This window comes from Triturus cristatus, chromosome 7 (assembly GCF_964204655.1).
Source record: "Triturus cristatus chromosome 7, aTriCri1.1, whole genome shotgun sequence".
Classification (NCBI taxonomy): domain Eukaryota; kingdom Metazoa; phylum Chordata; class Amphibia; order Caudata; family Salamandridae; genus Triturus; species Triturus cristatus.
This window is the reverse complement of record NC_140590.1, coordinates 1048460955-1048482339: the sequence shown is the minus strand read 5'-3', so window position 1 is coordinate 1048482339 and position 21385 is coordinate 1048460955. Positions and strand designations below refer to the sequence as shown.

Here is a 21385-nt window from a genome sequence, read left to right as displayed (position 1 = left end):
CAGGGTGGCTAAGCCGTGGGTAAGAGTGGACTGTGGGAGAAGGAGACCAAAATAGGGGGCACGTCTCGTGCCCCGGGGCCCACCATACGCACAAGTTACAAATACAGAGCAGGAGAGTATCATTGCTGTATAAAAGAAAGAGGAGTGTGGGGCTAAGGAGTTGAGAGCAGTAAATGTCTCAGCAACTTAAAAGATCCGCCAGGCCCATGAGCTAGAGAACTTGAGGGCGGCAAATGCGGGCCGATGCAGGAGTGATGGGTGAACAACAGGAACTAGGGCAAGGAAAGGCAAGCTTGTGTCCCTAGGCGCATGAAATCGGAGTTCATTAGCGAGGGTTTCCATCAGTCATTGTCACTCAGAGCGCTGTCAGCCACCATTTGAGAGCTGGAAGGGGTGGAACGCTGTCATTTATCCAGTTTTTTTGCGTAGGCCAGTGCTGCTTTTGGTTCTATGAAGGTGTGGACCTGCGAGCCGTGCCAGGCACGCAGCTTGGCCGGGTACGCCACAGAGTAGGAGATGTCATGTTTTAGCAGCAGATGATTGGCCAGGAGAAATTTGCGGCGGGCAGCCTGGACCGCCATTGTATAATCAGGGTAGAAGGATATTAAGATCCCCTGATGACAAATTTCTCCCTTGTCCTTGGCAGCTCGGAGCACCGCATCACGGTCTCGGAAATTCAGTAGCTTGGCAATAATAGGTCGAGCAGGGAGGCCGGGAGCGGGCCGAGGCCCCAGAGAGCGATGGGCACGCTCGACGATGAATACCGGGGAGAGAACCTCTCCAAATAAGTAGCGAATCATCTGCTCAACAAAGTCCTCCATTTTGGCTATGTAGGAGGATTCGGGCACACCCGTGATACGAAGGTTGCTTCTGTTGGAGGGCGCCTCCAAATTCTCATTCTTATTTTTTATGAGTTTCAGGACCTTATCCATCTGTAGGATTGTATGGTGATCCCAGGTTGCAGCGTCCTCTGCATCGGACACCCTCGCCTCACCTTGGGTTAGCCGCGTGTCGTGGGAGTCCACCCAAGCCTTAACCGTGTCCAGGTGGGCGGAGAGCTGGTGAAGCTGGGCAGCGATGCCAGTAACCGTGGTTTTCACATCCAGCACAATGGTCTTGAGGTCGTCCTCACGGGTTGGGCCAGTTTCGGGCTGAGTAATGGGCTCGGCAGTGTCCATGACCGCTCCCTCCTGTCGCGGCGACTTGCGTTGATCAAACGCAAGCTTCGGCTGCCTGGGGTTTGTCCGCCCCATAGTTGGGCACCTGTGCACCACACAAACTAGCAGATCGCGCTGCCAGGGACCGGGAAGCAGGTGAGTGGCGTGCGAGGAGGCAGGGGCTGGCAAGAGAGGCTGTGGCAAAGGATGAGTGCCGAAGGAGGCGGTAGTCTTCAGGCACAACGGAGAGGCAGAAGAAGGTGAGGAGCCAAGCGGCCCGCCGAGCTGGCCAGGGGGGGTGGCGTCCGATCACAGCACCAGACAAGCAGGAAAGCCCGGTGGGGAGAGAGAAGTCTGCCCGGATTCGCAGGGTGGGCATGAGCTGTTGCAGAAGCGGCGGGTGTCTGCAAGGTCTCCAGGAAGGAAGCTAGGCCGGGTCGGAGATGGGAGACCTGGGGGGGAGGAGAGGCAACACCAATGCACCAGTGAGTGAGCACCAGGCCCCAGGAGACAGGCCTGTGCCAGGTTCCAGTAACCCAGGTATGTTCCCTGGTAGAGGAGGTAGAGGATGGCCAGCAAGAGGAGGCACCAAACCCGGCAGGTTAGCAGCTACTGTTGGCCCAGGGGGCAGTTATGTAGGCCAGAGTGTCCAGAAGGTGGGCGGAGTAGGTGGCCGGAGCGCCAACTAGGTCACCCGCCGCGGGACCCAAACCTGGCGGGGGCCGCCCAATCAGGGTAGAAGCCGGGGTGGACCCAAGCCCGGCTCCGGCGGTCAGCAATCAGGAGGTGCAGCCGGGAGTCTGTGCCAGCGGGGGCTCAGAGCAGCAGGGAGTCATGGGAGCCACGCCGCCCACGTCGCAGGGCCCAGAGCGAGCAGGCCGAGGCAGCAGGTGCCAGGAATGAGAGCATGGCGCCCGCGTGGAGCGTAGGCCCGGTGGTACGGCCCGTGCACCCCTTACCTCGCCGCGAGGCGCCCACACGGCGAAGAGACTCACTGGGTCCGGGGGAACAGGACGACAGGCCGGCTCCGGTGCGATGATCCAGCCCCCAGGAGTCCATTTGGATGAAGCAGCGGGTCAGTAGCGCCGCCACGGCACGGGCCTAGCACCAGTCGCACGGCCCAGATGCAGCGCAAGGCCCCAGCAGCATATCTCAGCGTGTCGGCTCCGGCGGGGTCCCAGGAAGGCAGCAATCAACGCTCCAGAGTAAGGTGAGTCAGTATAGCGTGGTGTTGGTTGACAGCACTGTGGATGTCCGCAGGATTGTGATTGGGTTATCAGCTTGGCCGATAGAGCCCACTCAGAGTGCGGCCATCTTGCAGCCGGCTAAGTCACGCCTACGCCCTGGTCTTGTTACATTTCAGTGCTGTCTTCGACACCATGTCTCACAGCCGCCTTCTTGAACAGCTTTGGGGTTTCAGTGTTGAGAGTTTAGCCTTAAGCTGGATGGCCACATTTCTCCAAAATTGCACTTTTCAGGCAATCAAACAGCCTTTTGCTTCAGAGATCTTTTCATTATGGGTGGGGGTGCCACAGGATTTGGCACTCAGTCCCACCCTGTTTAATTTATACATGCACCCTCTTGCGGATGTGGTGGAGTGTTTCGGTGTCATAATTGTGTCTTATGCCGACGATACCGAGTTAATCATCTCCTTATGTCAGGATTAGGGCCTCTCTGCAGCCAATTTTAGGATCGGCTTGGTAAGTTTAGTGGATTGGTTGGACCACAGCTGCCTTAAACTTAATGCTGAAAAGACAGAGGTGCTGATTGTGGGGAATCTGCCCTCTATCTGGTCAACCGCACGGTGGCCACATGCAATGGGACCTATCCCAACTCCGAAACCTAAGATCGAGAACTTCAGATTTTGTTTTGACAATATTCTTGCTTTTGATCATCAGATAGTCAACCCAATAGGGGTCCGTTTTGGCATTCTAAAGATGCTTCATAGGATTCTAGGATTACTCCGGACGCAGCCAAAAAGACAGTGGTCCAAGCTTTACTGGTGTCCAGATTGGACTACTGCAATGTGCTATACCTTAGTGCTACCCAAGGCAGTATGAGAGCACTCCGTGTTCAGAATGCTGGAGCTAGAAATTGTGCTGAACATCCCTAGGTTCTCCCCTACGGGTTCTGCACTGAGATACCTACACTGGCTCCCAATGAACGAAAGAATCTCTTTTAAAGCACTTTGCTTCTGCCACAGCATTATGAACTCGAGGGGCCACTGTTACCTAAACCCTCTGATCAAACCCTACCATCCTAATCGCTGTTTGAGAATATCGGGTGCTGCACTGGCTATAGTCCCTAGGATAGGGAGGACCTGGCCTGGCAGTTCGGGCTGGACTGTTCCCATTGGGCGCAGGTTCAAGACTGATTTGCATATGGCTGGGTCCAAACTGGAATGGCATGGTGAGCCAAAAACAATGGATTTAGATCCAGATCTCTGTACTGGGGTGAATGAATGACATTGTTCTGCATTATGTTCATCAATTGTTCTATTTGCATTTATAGTCCCTAGGATAACCAGAGCGCGCATCGGAGGTCGCTCCCTCAGCTATTGAGCCACAAAACTGTTGAACTCTCGCCAGGTCGAGGATCTCTGCTCTTGTCACTGTTGAAGTGTGGAATCTTAGTACGGGGACACTCCGTTGGAGAAACCATTGTGCTTTATAAATGCGATAACATAACCACAAATGTGACAAAATCAGAGCTTAATTCCAGTGCGAGTTTGAGCCAGGAACAGAAAAGTAATCAACAAGCTTACCAAATAGTCTACTTCATGGTGTCTGCATGGCTGCTTTGGCTGCATTAAATAATTGACCCTTGTTGGTGTCCCACTTTCCATGACACCCAATGACAGCCATTGCATGTTGTGATATACAGTGCTCCACAGTCAAAATCTTCCTATTACCACACTGATGCAGAAGGGCAGCTGCCTTTGGTGATAAGTAGCCAGGCACTGTAGTGTCCATGACCATGGCGTGGTTGTGTAAATGCCAATGTGGGACAAAGGTTAAGAGGAAATGCAAAGTACAAATTTGGAAGTGAGAGGTGTGACACGTCAACTATAAAACAAAGGCAAACAGGCACTTTTCTCACCTGTACCCTACATTCTAATTTGTGCTAAGTTTTTTTTCCATTTAACACATTTATTTTTTCTCAATTTGCACTTTTTTGGCCCGCCACAGCCAACCATGTGCAGTTCTTGTAATGTGACAGCTGCTTATCCTGAAATCCCTAACTCGTGGGAGGCTTCCTTGTGAGTTGAAAGAGCTTCTATACGTCTCATCTGATCTTTCATCATCTCAAACAAACGGTGCTAAAAATCTTCATAATAAACCCACCAACTCAAAAACTACCAATGTTCTGACACAAAGCTGTGAGGTCTCTCCCTGTGAAGGCAAATTTAAGACACAATTATAAAAAACCAATATGATCAATAAAAAGGGTTTTGAGAAAAGAGATTTATTATTGTCCTCAAATGAGAGCAAAGGCTGTAAAAAGTTACAAAAGTGACAAAAAGAAGGAAAATCTTAGGATGCCATTTGCATGGCACTTCATATTCCTGATGAGGTTTGCAAACAAAACACAAAGAATCAACAATGTGTTGTAATCCCCATTGCATGATTAGAGCCCATTTCAAAACACTTGAATGGAATAAAAACCTGAGTGTTTTTCTAAAACTGAGACAGACTCTCCCATAGAGCAGGGACAGGCAAGGAAAAGGTCTAAAGAAACATGCAGCATGTAGAGGAGAAGGTAACATTTGAAATGGTTCTGTCAGTTCCTGAACTGTTAAAAATAGGAAAGCAAACGATTGCATTGAGTTGAAACTCCAGGACAGATTCAGTCATGAATTGAAAATGCAGTGGTTGTGTCTTTGCTGGATTGTTCAGTGACACCACATTGCTCCTGAGGTGATGTGTATCGATAAACAGAACTACTCAAACTCTAGAGGTCGCTCTTAAGAAGGCTATACACAACAACACGAATATTTTGTTGTTCACAAGCATGGAAATGTTATGGCCAACATGAATTAAAAAATATATCAGTTTTAACAGTAATAAAGCAGTTCAAGAAAGCAGCAGCCATTCAATTTTCTTTTGCCCAGGTAGGCTATTGTTATCAGAATCAACAATTCCATCAACCCATAAGTGACCTATAATTGCAGGGCAACCACTTCCACCATATATAATGCAGTCAGTCCATAACTTCTGACCTTTAGCATATCAGGACTTGCCGATTTACCCTTTTCTGTTTGGAGGAATATTCTGAATAGTCAGATCACTCACAGTCCATTGCCTGATTCCCGAACAAGGAAACATTAGAATAGTTTGGATTTTTTTCTTTTTGAGAAAAGTAAGGGTACACGTCAAGCTGAGAATAGCGTGAGTAATGCAGTTTGTGATACACAGAATACTAAAAACGTAAGCACAACTAAAATAATTGGGTACTTCTCTAGAAGGCTAACCAACGCTGAGTTATTTTCTGGAAGGAAACAAATTCTCACAACACCCTATGAAGTAAGGAAATTGATCTAGTGATTAAGCACCGAAGACTTCTTACTTCTGCATGGGCGGTTGTGTAATTCATTGCAGGGAATAACCTGCTTTCGGTAACAAAGCTACGTGACGGCACAGCAGATCAGAAGCAACACACATGATTCAGAGAAGCTAGCTGATATAAAGATGACCAGGAAAGCAAATTATTAGAGGTACGTTCATTGTAAAAAGTCAAGGTGACTACTAATGGCCACCCTCATTGGCGAACCAATATATTCCAATTTTTCATCTTTTCACAGAATACCCATGGAGTTTCACTCTGAGTATAGCACTCCAAAGCTCTCATCCCTTTCCAACCTTCAGTTTGAATAAATGAACTCAAGACTAAGGACAGAGAGAGGAGAGAAAAAATGAGTGCCCATTCTGCATTGTGGCATGCTGGGCTGTGACTGGAGGCAGCATAGTGACCTTCAGGACACTCGTCAAGTTAGTGACGGAGTTCCCATCCACCAAATATTAAATAAGGCATTAAGTTACACACTCAGGCCCTCATTACAACTGGCCTAGTATTTGGACGTGGCGATACTGCCAGGGGAAATATCGACATTGCAGGGTTTGCTTTTTCCCTCAGCATATTATTCCCTGCTCAGGATTCTTCAGGGCAGAAAGGTGAAGTCAATGTTGTAACACCAGATTTTTTCTCCATTCCGAGCTACACAAGTCAGAATCTTGTTTTGTGCTCCTAGGCAATTTCCACCGTAATTCCTGCCAAAATTTGTGAGGGATAAAAATGCATGTAATTGCACATTTTGTACTTGGAATTCTGATTGGGTGCCACTGTAATGATGTCCAGTGCAGTGTGAATCCAAGAGACACACCGAAGCTATGAAACAAAGAGGCCCACAGTGGATAACTGAACATTACTAGACGAGAAGGACAAAAACCGGAGTAAAACTCCAGATATCATTAAAAGAAGGTTCCACAGTCATGTGATTTGTACACTGGTTAAACATTGGTGGATCCCTCATTTGCAAATTTCCTCAATATTAGAAAAGATGCCCAATGAAAGACTTTTATCATTTACCTAGTCCATCTCAGAAGTCCTTCCTTGGGTGCTTTGGCTATCATGTTATTTCCGGTGTCGTCTACTGGTGGGCATGCAATTTCTGCACAATGAAAAGCCCCAAAAGTAGCATTCTCCGCCTTCTTCTGTGCAGTGTCAAGTTGTAAATAGCGGAAGGTTTCTTGAAATTTAAAAAGGTCATTAAATATCAAACCCTTAGATTTCAAAACTCTGAATGGATTAAAAGGCTCTGATGCTGTGAAAAATCACGTTTGCGGCCTTTAAAATCCGGTAAACAGTACCAGGTGTTTGCACGTGGCAGCACATCAATGCATCACCAGACTAAAGGGAAGCTACATGAGAGATCAGTACTAGTACAAATACTATCTTGAACAGAACGCCGGTGTGCGTGGTGAACACAACCCACCTCGCGATGTTCTGTGGTCCTTTTTGCAAAAAATGTCTGTGCCCAACTCCATTCAAAAGTACACTACTAGTGACTGCAGAACAAGAACAATTGTCATCACTGGCTTCCCATTATGGAAATAACCACGTTTGAAATCAATGCTCCTATGACAATATCGGTCAGCTAATATTTTGAGTGGGGCATACTTTCAGTTTTAGCCAGCAAAATGTGTGTTCAAGGTGAGGTTTGTGTTATGGGCAGTCTTATTCCATATAGCTGAAAGAAAGTACAATAGCATTTTTAAATTAATTTGTTTTAACAATTTTGAAGGAAATCCCCCTCGCTGTAATTAAGGTGAAAATGACATGATTACAAGCAGTCTTAATAATCACAAGCTGGGGGTAGGCATCACGCAAAGTCTGACGTAGGACAGTGACCTGCATGGCACATCGCAAATGAGCATGGAAATGGGTGGACTCAGGTCCAGAGTATACTGCACTGTAAAGAAGGTCAACCTGACCTGTATGCATGCAATGACTGAGTCCAGAACAATAACGGCAGGGCTCGTTGACTTGAAAATCCAACTGCGTCCACAGTCAAAGTCAGCATGGACTGCAAGACTGCACTATGGCTGGCTTATGCCACAGTGGATCCAATACCAGGCAAGGTGGATGCTCAGTTGAAATTAGTCAACATATCTTCTCTCGTTTTGCAGACTCACAACCCATATCAATATAGCAGATAGACATTTCCGCTTGCATTAGCTATGGAATTCCCTGGCCTTTGCTCCTTCCAAAAGGCAGCTCATGAGCTCTTCCAGACACTGGTCAACACAGCTTCTCTGAAGGATGTCTTCCAGAAGGAAGGACTTCTCTGTAGAACCAACTCGGCAGAAATCCTTGGGAAGGTAGAAGTAACCAGTCCTGAAAATGCGACCCAGTAGAAACATTCACAGTTGGACTCCCTCATTGCAAGCTTCCTACCAGAACACTCAAGGCTTTCTCCAAATTCTTGATTATCTTGAATACTTCTGAGTGTTCCAGCATCAATTGTTTATTAGGAGAATGGGCAGCCGCACCGCTCTTGCAGTATCGTTTCCATTATCTGAACACTCTATAAAAAATAAAAAAAGATTTTTTTATGGAGAGTGAAGCAAACAAATAAATTAAGCGTGAGAAACAGTTTAAGTCATTAAGTATATAAATAAGGTGGTTTGGTTGCGAAGTAAGCATACTGAGATTGGAGGATAGGTTCTCATGTAATTTAACACAGATCCCTTGAAATGGGAAACGCCCGCTGTGAGTGTAAGCATGGAGTTCACACTGAGCGCAAGATGGAAGGTGGGGAGGGCCGAATGGAAGTGGCTAGAGTCTCAGGAGGGCAGCACTAATATTGCTTGGAAAAAGGACCGACGACGAACCACCGTTGTATTATGCTGCAGAAATCCTAAAAGAGGGTGTGATCAAGACAGTGACAGAGAAAAGGATCAACATGGATGGGGTAGCAGAGGAGCTCCAGTAATGGAAGGTAAGGGGAAAAATGACAGGCAAGCGGGTAAATCAGTAAGGGGTGGAGAGATAATATTGACCAAGAGCTTAGAATTAAAATGGGTGCCACCAGTTCTCCGATGCATTGGAGCCCGGTGGGGAGGAGGGATGGGAGGGTGATGGACCTGGAAGATTTACAGGACTCTTCTCTGTGATTACCATCTGCTGTAAAAAAAAAAGCAGGTTTCAAAATTCAAAGTTAACATCCCACGTGCAGACAGCAGAAGCATCACACTGAACTGACCCGAAACCCAACCAAAAGGCTACTATTTATTGCTATACATTTAAAAAAGGAACTTTACAATTGTACATGAAATCCATGTTTCCAAATATGCTTTCAGTGTATGTTGTTGATGTTGTGAATGTTTTCTCCCCTGCTGCTACCCAGGTCTTTTTTTCCAATATTCAGACAGCCCCTAAATTGCACTGCATTGAGAAAACCGCAACCCACAAAAGAAAGAGAACGGGAGGGCAGGTGCTCGTCATCACCAAGTACCTTTTCAGAAGGGAACAGCAAAATCAAAGACTGATCAATATAATCTTTTCTGCAAAAGGTTCAAACACTTAAAGCACAGCCCCAGGAGATCAGGCTTAAAGGGGCTTAATTTACACTACTTACCAAGCAACGATGCGCTGGAAATAAAGAACAAACATTGCCTTCCCATTAAGCTGTCCACCTCTACAGCGGCAGCTTAAAAGCTTTTCCCGAGATTGACGGTAACAGCAGAGCACTATGATTTCTTCATCAGAACTATTATGATTTTCTCCTCTAGGACAATATCGTTTCTTCTTGCAGTTATAGGGGCAAGGTTTTCTTTTTTAACACTCTAGCAGAACTGTAAGCCTTTTACCCATAGCCCTCTTCACCTCCCTCATGGATACTGCAGGGGAAAAAAACACAAGGCTTGATGCAGATCATAAATGACCCTGGTGTAAGTGCACGATGAAAGTAGTCCTGCTCTTAGAGTTGTGGGATGAAAAGTGACACAGGGCCCTGCATGCCCTGTGGTGCAAGGGCACATCAAAGATCTGCCACCTTCAAATTGAGAGCCCGTCTGAGTGCCAGGCGGGGCCCTCCACAGCAGCGGGCATGCCCAGGTTGCGTTAAACCCCTGTTTATGGGCCTTCAGTAAAACAAAACTGCACAGCCCACAGGCTTCATACTTGCACGCTGACTGGTTTTAAGTTCCCATTACAATAGCAAGGGATTTGCTAGACGGCTAATTACCTAAAGAAAGCCAGGACTACAATTAGCAAAATGCAACGTAATTCAAGCTTTAAATACCAAAGTTTGTTTTGATGCCGTCTGTTCAGGGCACTTGTTTACATGGTTGTTAGCTAACACCAAACGCACTGAGAAAATACATTCATTGCGACTTTATGCTAGCAGACTTATTATGGGAGGACAAGGAAAACCGTCACAAGTGACAAAGCAGAAAGACTTTGGCATCGTGCATGGGCACAGCAAAACAATGGAAAGCTGCTGCTCTCGGCAAAACATAATTTGGATGCAGGGGCAGCACTATTCTTTTAAATGTTTTTAACACATTTGATTGATTTTTGGTAGTAACAAAAGCGTAACAAGTATAACATATCTGAATTCATAAATGTTGCATTCGGAAAAAAAAGTGCAATAACATTCCACACCCCATCCTCTCACTCTGAATCTTCCCTCTCGAACTTTACTAGGAGATCACTGATCTTCCCAAACGTATGAATTTCAACATACAGGTGTCTGCCGTGTTGTGGGCAGGGATCCCAGTCCACTTCCTTTATAAGAAGCCCATTCATTACAGACTTTGGGGTGTTTTTGGGGACACCCCCTGGCCCTATAGACTTGCCTTTCCAGATTCATGGAATAATGATCCAATGAAGGAGGGCCAACATATGTTCAGTCTTGAGAAAAGTCCATCTTCGCAACCAAGAGACCAATCAGTAACAGTCCGAGTTTGTAACAGTTTCTATCTAGATCAATCGAAATTAGGGTACCTGGGATGCAACCAGCCCAAAACCTATTCAAGCGTCGACAGCAGCAACCACCCCACAACCCCAGACCCTATGTATAAAATCCCCATGTGTGCCTATGAGGGGAACTCATCAGACCCATTTCCCACAATTTCTTTTGGGTAAGGTATGTACAATGAAAGTAATTTAGTTGGATGATCCTAAAATGTGATGTGAAGACAGATTCCCAGGGAAGCACATGCCTCCCTCCAATCACCTTCCAAGAGCGAACATAGATCTCTCTCCCTCCCCTCATGGAGGTGGGGAAGTGTCAAGAAAGGTATTCACTAATGTTCTATAGATTTTTAAGACTGTATGCGTCTAGAACTCTTCAGTCAGGTGTTCAGCTTCGAAAGGGCCAAAGTAATGGAGGTCATCATTTCGCCCCTAACCATGGATGCCAATTTACCAACATGCCAGGGGTAGCGGATGTGACATCACATTCCCTTTGACCACCACTTTCACTCACACACATTTATAAACACCATTTATAAACACACTCTTCTTACACATACAAACACATTCAACAATACACACACTCTCACTCTCACATAAACACACTTGCCCGCAAGCAAGTACACAACATACATTTAAAAAGAATGTTGTTTTAATTACCTCAGCTGTCATATAACAGCTATTCGAACTCAAGGAGAGTGGAGCCCCAACCGACGCCCATAAAGACAAGCTGCCCCTGCGTTCCTGGCACTGATTTTACCACCCCTGGGGTGCACAAAGGCAGTGGCAGGGGTCGCAAGGGGCAAGCTAGTGGTCACAGCAGCAATACCTGCCGCCCTATAAATGACGTCCATGCTTCTAATGCAGAGCCACAGGGCATGTCACAAAAGTAAGAATTTGAAAAATTGGGAGCAATGTTGTTCAAATTCTTCCTGTAGTGTCGCAAAGGATTTCATAAATGTCCTGGCCATGACATTGCCAGTTTGGAGATCCCTATGGTGTCCCATTGTCAGAACCCCCAAAGTTCCACCAGTTGTCGGAGCCAATCTCCGGCCCATAAAGATGCTTCTTTGGTAAGTTTATGTTTCCACCCCAGGTCTTTGGTTGTATCGTACCATGTCCGAGGGCCACTCTAGTAGCAGGTGGAAGAGAAGGAGAAGAAATCCCTCCATATAGGAGAAGGAGAAGCGGTGTCCACTGCCTGGTTCATTATTCGATGCATAAGCTGGGTTCTCCGGTATCATACCACCACTTATTTATTTATCATCATCAATTGTGCCACTGCCCCGATAATGCAGCACTATTCTAAAATCATCCTTCTACATAGCACAATGATCCCTCTGAACAGCAACAGACAATACGTCTGTGGAGGGGGAAGGGTGTGTTGGGTTTTGTAGCATCATCCTACTCTGGTTATGATGAAAAAAAGTATTTCGCATTTTCTTTTCCCAATCTGATGGTGTTAAGAGCATGGCTTTGAAAAGAGACCTGAAAGTCCTGCAGCCACATGGATGGGGTTTGGAGCTCATGTTCAGTAATGCCAATCAGAGACAAAGCAGGCTTCTGGAAAGACCATGGGTTAACATTTTTGAGGGCGCACTTCAAGTTTTTAGTTTTTTAAAGAGGGGTAAGACTGCTTTACAAAAGTAGCACCCTTTAAGGTTACACACCGAACCCGGTGAAAGAACAGAAATTGGCAGTGCCTAACAGGAGTCGTTACAGGGGATTCACCCTGGACAGGTGAAGTGGGGATGGGAGAGTGTCTGACAAGTTCAGAAAGGAGTGTTTATGCCACTTACTGAACAGCTAGTCGCCCTTTCCCTTTTTGTTCACCCACAAGTTACCATCATCTTGATGGCAGTGTAATGTACTAGAATGCTTTTTCCCTACATACAGTTGGGTCCTTCTTTCATTGGGGAAATATCCGTATTGAGTCCGGTTGCTAGTTTTCCAGTTTCTGGCCATGATTTAGGTTCTACGACTCATGGCAGGGAAAGTTCATGCCCGGAATGTCTACACTGATTGGAAAAGCCTAGCGTAGCACAAGTGCGACTAAGATTAGACATAGTTTTATTTAAAATATCTACCTGCACTGGACTCCTCGACATCAACTGTAATAAGAGACCAAAAATATCCACAGGCCTATTTTAAATTACTAATTTTGACTCACGAGTGGGTTGAAGAACACCTAAACAGATTAGGAAGAGGAAAGTTTAATTTAAAGGGTATAAATATTTACCTATTTACTGGTATGCCAGTTATACTGTACTCCTGGACCTGTGATATCAGGGGAATTCTGGATTTTGTTATTCACACTGAAATTACACTGTTACATAGCACTTCTTCCACAATCTTAATGCTGAAGTAAATCACATTTTACAGACATCAATAAAACCATACATGTCAAATGGAAAAGGGTGGGTAGAATCAATGTCTGATATGGGGACTAGAAGCTGCTCATATGCTTTTAAAATCACATATTTGGTATCCATATTTTTAAAGGCATTATGGGCCAGATATATAAAGGTTTTTACGGTTGAGAGCACCCCCATTTCACTAAATTAGAGGCATTGTATCTGGTAAAAATATTTTTCTAATGTGCTAAACCTATTTAGCGGTTTAGAATTTTTTTTAGGAATGATTAGAGATTTGAGATTTTAAAGGTGTGGGTTTTGAAGCATCCATTCCAAACTGCGAATCAGTAACCTAGGTATCAATACTTTGCAACACTAATTCTGGTCACAAACTTATGACAAGTTACTGACTCCCAAATCAAGGTAACTGATTTGTAAAGCAAAGGGTCACCCCCGTTGGATCCCTTTGAGCTCCCTCTCCCCTTTGTGAATCAGGTGGCTATTTCAGGAGCTGTAGGCATGGGTCTAGGCACACTCTCACAGAAGCATTTCAAAATTGAAAACTCGGGCTGCTTTGAAAAAAGAAATCAATTTTGAACTGCTTTCACAGGGGTGGTGGTTAAAATTTGCTATGCAGGTGCAGTATAACATAATTTCTGTAATTTTATGTTATGCTTGCTACTCAAAATACCAGAAATTATGCTATTACTTCACAGTACGTAATTCTATGCAGTTTGCGAGAAACATTTAGTGCTGGCGCATGGGAACAACAAGAGTAACAAGAATGTGAGTGACGACTGCTGTTTGCAGCACTTGTAGTTTTTTGCAGTATTTTTAACAGCAAAATGTCCTTTTGCCCAAAATGGAAATGAAGATACATTTCATACTAAAATATAGCTCTAAATGCCAGTTTTGCATTTCGAGTAATCTTTCCTAAATTTCTTGTAATTACACATAAGCAAATGAAGCAAAATTCGCACACCCTAATGGTCTTTTCTCCCTCGCAGGCCACCATCCCTGTGAACAGTGCTTTAAATGGGCTGGTACTCACCGGTACTGAGTACCGGCACTTCTTAGATTTGTCACTTTGAGTACCGGCACTTCTCTACTGCCCAGGAGAGTACCGGTACTCATGAGAGGTAGGCAGTGGCGGCTCCCCCATTGGGGCGTGGGGGCGTCGCCCCACTGCTTTCTCGCGGTGCGAGAATGCAGAAACATAAATGGTAAAAACTACCATTTTATGTTTCTGCTTCTCGCACTGCGAGAGAGCAGAAGAGCCTGGCTGGGGTCGGGAGGGTGGGCGGTCCTGCTCGACGGCAGGGGGGGGGGAGTGGCTTGCTCACTGTTGTGGGTATTGACTGTTTGTTCGGACCCAGGGCCGAACAAACAGTCAATACCCACAACAGTGAGCAAGCCACTCCCCCCCCTGCCGTCGAGCAGGACCGCCCACTCTCTGTTTTGAGCTATGTGGAGAAAATGGCCCGCCGGTGGGGCGCTCTCCGCTGCGCCTCACCTATTGTGATTGGCGGAGGAGAGGAAGGGAGGCTGCCTTTCCTGATGACGAGAGCTTCTGGAATTCGAAAACGCAGGACGGCGGGAGTCGAAGCATCCAGAAGAAGCGGTGGCGCGGGAGTCGGACGGTAAGTTATAATATATATTTTTTTTTAATTAAACCTCTCCCGCCTCCCCCCCATTCCTCCTGGCTTGTGTAATGTACAGGGTGCTTGAGTGAAGCGCTCCGATAACGTTGGGTCCAGATCAGGCAATATAAAACTGACAAAAAACAGGGATGAAAACAAGTCAATGACATAAAGGGGCAGGGAGAGTATGTCGGTGGAAGAAAGAGGCAGAGGTGAAATATGACCTTAATAATGTTTGGCAGCGCCCGACATTAGGCATCGCACCAGTAGGCTTCTGTGAGAATGTGGGCCAGACACAGAATATTCTTCTAAAAATTAGGCACAGCCTGTAGACACCACTACTGCAGTGAGGGGAGGAAGAGATGGCGTATTCCGAGCTGCCCCTCTACCAAGGTCTGCGGTAAACTGAGGAGCCGGAGCCCCCGCCTGCCTTTGGAGTCTCTGCTGTCACTGGGAGTGCCTGAGCACAGGGCGTGAGTGCACTCTCCTACCACCTTACTCACTACAACTAGGGACGGGGAAGGGGAGGGTCGAGGCTGGACCTCCAGTTCAACGGGGTGGTACTTGTCGATATGTGACTGACCCAGCCCCAGCTCTGTAAGTCAGCACTGACATTGTATTGATTCGCTTCGAGCCACATCACCCTTTCCCAGGCGCCATCTTGACATATGACTGTCTCCATCACGGTCCAGCCCGACATGTCATTCACCAGGTCCTACGAAGGCTTCAAAACATGGGCCTGACATCTAACTGACTCGGCCCCAGCTCTGCCAGCCTTTCAAATGCACTGGGCTGACATGTGCCTTACCTAGCCTTGCAAGTCTCTCAGAAGATCTAGGCTGACATGTGATTGACTTTCTCCAGCCCTGCCTGCCTCTCGGGATTACTTTCCGTGTTCCTCGTTATGCTCTTTTTTTATGTCTTCACAATTATAGAATGCATGTTTTATTTTTCCCATCTGTGTTAATCCATATTTATTTGTCTGTTCTTATTTGTACTGTTTGGTAGACGAAAAAACGAAGGTGCAACTGTTTTATTACCATATGTATTTAATTCATAAATGTGGATGCGCACTTCTATTTTTTGTAGAGTTTTATTGTGCAAATGATTAAACTAAGTTGAAAACTTGAGCACGTCATCACCAACCCTGGTGCCCTCTGCAGTTAGTTACCCTGTCACTGTTCACCACATCCCATGCCATCCGTATGGGCGTTGTGGACACGCCTGGCAGCAGGGGAGAGGCTGAAAAGGAGGGCCGGAGGCGGCTCCCGCCTTTTGCAATTATTAACAATAAATACCGCCATGAAACACATCGGTATACATCGGCAAATATGTCACTTTGCTTCTTGCACGCCTGGTGAAATGTTGCTCCTTTGCACAATGTCTCTTTAACACTTTTGTTCCTATGAAGTTTCTTCCTCTGGGACGTCAGTCGTGCTCTGATAATGGTGATATAAAATGTATGGTTCATATATGCTTATTAATCACATGGCTAGAGTTCGTTACAGGGGCGCTGCATAAAACATAACCTGCGCCGTAAAGCGCGCATTCATCTCCATGGGGCTCTGGGCGCTATATGACTGATTGGTTGGTTAACGTTTCATTGGAGTGCACACAGGAAGATGAAAGGCTGAGTGGACCCCAGGATTCCAAATTGTGATCTTGTGGGCTCACACAGACCCCTGCAACGCGTGCTTGAGCCCACTGAGCCGTTCATACTAAACCACAAACCCGTCGTTAATAGTGACTTATAGCGACATTCTTTAACCTCTTTGCCTCAAACTCGCAGCTTCTCATTGGTGAGTTTATTCAACGAAGACAGAGCCCCGGAGATCTCTTTCTCAGCAGAAAAGGAAGATAGAAGGGGTTTAAACTGGCCAGGAGGGCGGGAGATGGTAGAATCGTGCTTTCTCAAATTTGTTAGAAAATGCACCCTTTGTCCATTCTTTTTCCAAATTTTCTCTAGGGAGAGGAGAACCCTCCCCCCCCCCCCCCCCCTCGCTAACCACAAGGCACTCGTCGCAAACGTTTACGCCGCACCACTTTCAAATGCCACCAGCCGCCACTGGAGGTAGGCTCACTGGCTGAGAGTGCTAATGAGCAGGAGTGGAACTGTCTGGCAGCCAAGGGGCCGATTCTGTAGCCCCAGCTGTACTATTCAGCAGGGCTCATCTGAATAATGTCCGGTGCTCACCGTCACCCTGTGCTTGACAGAGCAGGGTCGAAATTCATTTTACCTGCTAGTGTGCGCGTGTGATTTTCAAAGCGCAGCACTTCAGGTAGTGAAAAGTCTGTGCAGGGTAATACTTTAATCATAGAAATGTTATCAGGGGCAAGGGCGGCGGATTCTCACACTTCCCGTACTTTCTCTCGATCAGAGGGTTAATGCCCAGACAATGCGATCGAAGAGGCCCCTGGAGCGCTAATCCAACTGCTTTCTGCACTGGCACCTACCTTCCTAACGCCAAAAGCCTCAATGACCCTGTCTGTACATAGGCTTTTTTGATGAGACACTGCAGCAGGGCTCGCTGTCTGACTCTGAAGAAGAGACAGGCTAGAGAGCCCCGCGGTGCCGGCCAGCAGCTCCTCGGTGGATCGTTCTGACAGCTGTAAAGATATTCAGCTAGGTCAGATATTAATTTAATATTTTCCTGCTGCTGACATTTAAAATGTTTGTTACGGAACTGATTAGGGGGCTCCAGCACGGCAGAGAGCCTTGCAAATGGGCACACTAGAGTTGTCTGTCTGTGCTGAAAATGCGCTATGTTCTGTCTAAACTAGCAGTTCTGCTGATTTATTAGTAGCGCAAAGTGTTTAACATCCCTTTATTTCTCAGCACATTTAGAGTTGCCAAGTTAGAGATAAGTCATGTGATTATTGTTCCCGCTGTAGAGAGGTCAGAATTTTCTCTACTGGCAGTTTTCACTAATCATTAAGTAGGGTAGAGGGTTAATATGCCTCCTTCAAAAAAGCATATTGTAGTGTACTGCATTGTATGTGGATAGCTCAGTGAGTGGCTGTTTTTGTCACAGAGATCCCTTTGTTACGTGTGGTTTGGCCGCACCTGAAGCTGAGGTTAGGGTGGAGGGTGCTGATTTAAAAAAAAAATTAAATAATAGCTTCAAAAGCACCTGCTGCAGAGTTTGACATCCTTGTTGCTCAAATTAGTGTGATTTCTGATATTTGTCTATTTCCATTGACTTCATTCGATGATTTTGGTAGCAAGAAAGTGCCACTCTAAGTGTTACACATCTACTTGTTGCCCGACTCTCGTAAATCCACTGAATCTATGAAAATGTCACACATTAGCAATCTGAAACATTAGCAGCTAAACTCAAATGAGTGCCATTTCTGATATGTATATGATTCCCTCGTCTTCTTTGCTTAATTTTGCTCGTAGGAAAGTGTCACTCATAGTCGTTGAAATGTCACTCATAATTACAATGAAAACATGAAAATGTCACACATAGCAATCTGAAACCTAGGCAGCTCTGGGGTCCATTCAGGCCCTCTGCTGTCAACCACATTCACAATATCCTCTGCATTTGCGCAAACACAGGAATCATGGCAGTCACTTGTCAGTGGCAATTAAAAAAGCCATGGTGAAGAGTATAACATGGCTTTTAACATATCAGAGTCTTTTGTGCGTCTGCTTAGGTTTGTGTGTTTGCCTGCATTTGTATGCCTGTTTTGTGTAAGAAAAAAGCAAGAGAGAGAATCAAGACACTCTCAGGAGGTATTTTAAAGATAATGGGTGGCACTTTGTGTGTACATGTCTGCGGTGACAAAGGTTCATGAATAACGTAGTAGGGAGGATTGGTGGGTGAGTTAATGGATGGAGGAGTGAGAAAGGGTGGATGTATAGATGGATGAATGGATGGATGAGTGACTGGATGGATGAGTGAATGGATGTATGGGTGAAAGAGGGTGGACAATTGGATAAAAGGGCGGATGATGGGTGGATAAGTGAAAGATTGGATGGATGAATGAAAGGGAGGGAGGATGGATGAGTGAAAGGAGGGACTGAGTGAAAGGGTGGATGGAATGAAAGGGTGGATGGTATAAAGGAGTGATAGGGTTGATGGATAGATAAGCAAAAGGATTGATGAATGAGTGAAAGGGTGGATAAAGAGATGGATGAGTGAAAGGATGAATGGATAGGTTCAAAGATGGATGGATAGGTTTGGATATGAAGAGTGGACAGACAGAATGGTGAAAAACTGAATGATGGATGAAAAACTGAATAGACGACAGAATGTAAAGGGTAAATGATGGAGATCAGCAGGTAAATGGTAGGATGAAAGGATGAATGGATAGATCGATGGAAGAGATATCTTCTGGGGAGGGTCATGATGATTTGCTTCATTTGCTTGGTGCCATAAGAGCTTTGGTTTGAAGTGCGGGTATTTTCAGTTTCTTCTTACTCACGTGCTCAAAAATATAAAGTATTGTGCCAAACAACATCAATTAACAGTATGGCATTAAGAAGGTGCAACTATTGCAAAAAAAGGAAATGTTAACATATTATCGCATTTCTCTTTAATTTTGTGTAATGAGTTAACCTGCTTTGTTTATATAAACACATTTATCATGTGTTTTGGTGTGTGCTGCAACTATAATGGAAGTTGTTAAGTATCATTATGTCTTGTCCTTAGCCCCGCCCCTAGCCCCGCCCACTCACTACACCTTTAGCTCATTTTAATGAGCACCTGCACTTATTTTTTCACATTTAAAGCACTGCCTGTGAAGGTAGCCAAACCAAGAGAATTGGAATGTGCAATCTCCCTACTGAATATTAATTAGGAATGTCATTCTGTCACCCCCTCTGATTCCTTATTTTGCAAATAGATATATTAGTACTTAGGTCGCTTACAAAATAAGCATCACGCTTTTCGGAGCAGGTTATTTAAGGAGGGAGAGTTTCCCTGCCGCTGGCTAGGGGTGCTTCTGTTCTGATAACAAGAGGAGTTGATTTGCACACCCTAGAAGCACCTTGTCAGTCTGGAGATCATCCACGCAGCGGTAACTGATTGGATACCTAAAGTTGACCAGCAAAGAGGTGAGAAAAGTGATTGGCTTCAGCTATAACATTTTCTTTTAAAGTATGCACACCCATGCCACATACAGTGCTGCTTAGCAGTCATTAACCACAGACTCGAGTAAAATGGATCGAATCTGTGCAGTGAGCCACATTACAGCACCTTGGCGAACTAAAACAGGCCCTGAAATAGCTAATTATTTTACCTTTGAAACTGTGGCTGCCCACTTAGTTAAATGTCCACAAGTATGTCACCAAACATTGCACGATAAACCTGTTTTTTTACATGTTTGAAAAGTGACATGGGTCTGTTAATTCCCAGAAGTAAAACAGGGCCGCAGTACAGAGGCGTACATGTCAGTGATCCAATAAGGCAGCTACATCTCCTTAAGCCCATAAAGTCTGGGGTGCTCTGCAAAGATAAAACAGTCCTTCACATCGGCCTTTCTAGGCTGTAACCTGTAGGCCTGCTGTGAGCGAGGCCCAGGGCAAGCAAAACAGCAGGCTCATGAAAGGATAATGCACCACTCAGATATATGTTTCGGCGTGGTCTGTCCACACTCAAGCACGCCCCCACCCTCATTTATTATTGCGCACTCCGCCTCCTGGCATGAGCGTGTGGGTGCGCCATATCCGGCCTCTGCCGGGTGGTCCACTAGACCGCGCACTCATTACATCCCATCCCAACTTAGTCTCTTTTTCTTTTACTGCCGTCTCCCGACGTGGCATGGACAGTCTTTCAGGCGGGAACTAGGTCGCGGGTTGTCTCTCAGTCTATACCTGGGATGGTCACCCCTAGCAATGACTCGGGGTTCTGAAGGCCCATCTGTTGTACTTGTTGCCTCACGGGCCCCTGGCGCTGGTGGTTCTGCTTCCTGGCCCAATCCGTCATATGCCGCAGGGCTCACTGGCGGCAAGGCGTTCACGGGGGTTTCTTCCTGTTGTGTTCCGCTATTCTCTCCTGCATCTTGACTCCCCTCTGCTTCTAAACTGGGGGAAGTTTCGGGCACCCTTTTAAACCAGGAGATGTTCCGCGTTACCATCTATCCTCCTTTCTGTACAGTTATCATTGTACCCTTCACACCGACCACGGTCCAGTGGCCTGGTTCATGCCTGGTTCGGAATTTACCTCCTAGTCCCTTGTCCTTCATTATAACTGTGTCCCCTCTTTGCACCTCACTCAGCGTCACCCTCCTGGCCCGGCTGGCTGCCAGGTTTTACCTCTCCCTCTGCTCGAAGGCGTCTTCCTCCCAGTATGGAGGCGGGGTCCACCCTGGGCAGACAGGGAGGGAGGGTGTCCCGGCTGGCCCCATTGAACATCAGCGACCACGGCGTACAGCGGGTGGTCCTGTAGGGGGTGCTGCTATATTCTCAGAGGAATAGTTGTAGGTGCTGATCGGGGTCTGTGTTTTCTGCCACAGTGATCTGAAGGGTTTTGTTGAGGGTCCTCATGAACCTCCCAACCTCTCCGTTAGCTTGTGGCCACTGCGGGGTGATGCTGCGATGTCGTGATGCTGCATGAAGTCATGGAATTCTTTTCCTTGGAATGGAGGCCCGTTGTCGCTCTTAATCTCGTCCAGGCACCCGAACATTGCAAAGGTTTTCTCGAGCACAGGGGCAACTCGGGAGAAGGCCGTGGAGCTAACAACCTCCACCAGGGGGTATTTGGAGTAACTGTCAATGATGACTACAGTCGTCCGTCCATCAGGGAAACTCCCG

The 21385-nt window shown here is 46.3% G+C and overlaps 1 protein-coding gene across 1 annotated transcript in view; it reads right to left on the bottom strand.

Annotated features, from left to right (window-relative positions):
• Positions 1-4606: 4606 nt before the first annotated feature.
• Positions 4607-21385, bottom strand: part of PRELID2 (PRELI domain containing 2) — a 374305-nt gene continuing 357526 nt past the window's right edge. Inside the window, exon 6 of the mRNA XM_085618122.1 lies at positions 4607-8241. Within this exon, the coding sequence (XP_085474248.1) occupies positions 8185-8241 (57 nt within the window). The 3' untranslated portion in view covers positions 4607-8184. The remainder of the gene's footprint in view (positions 8242-21385) is intronic.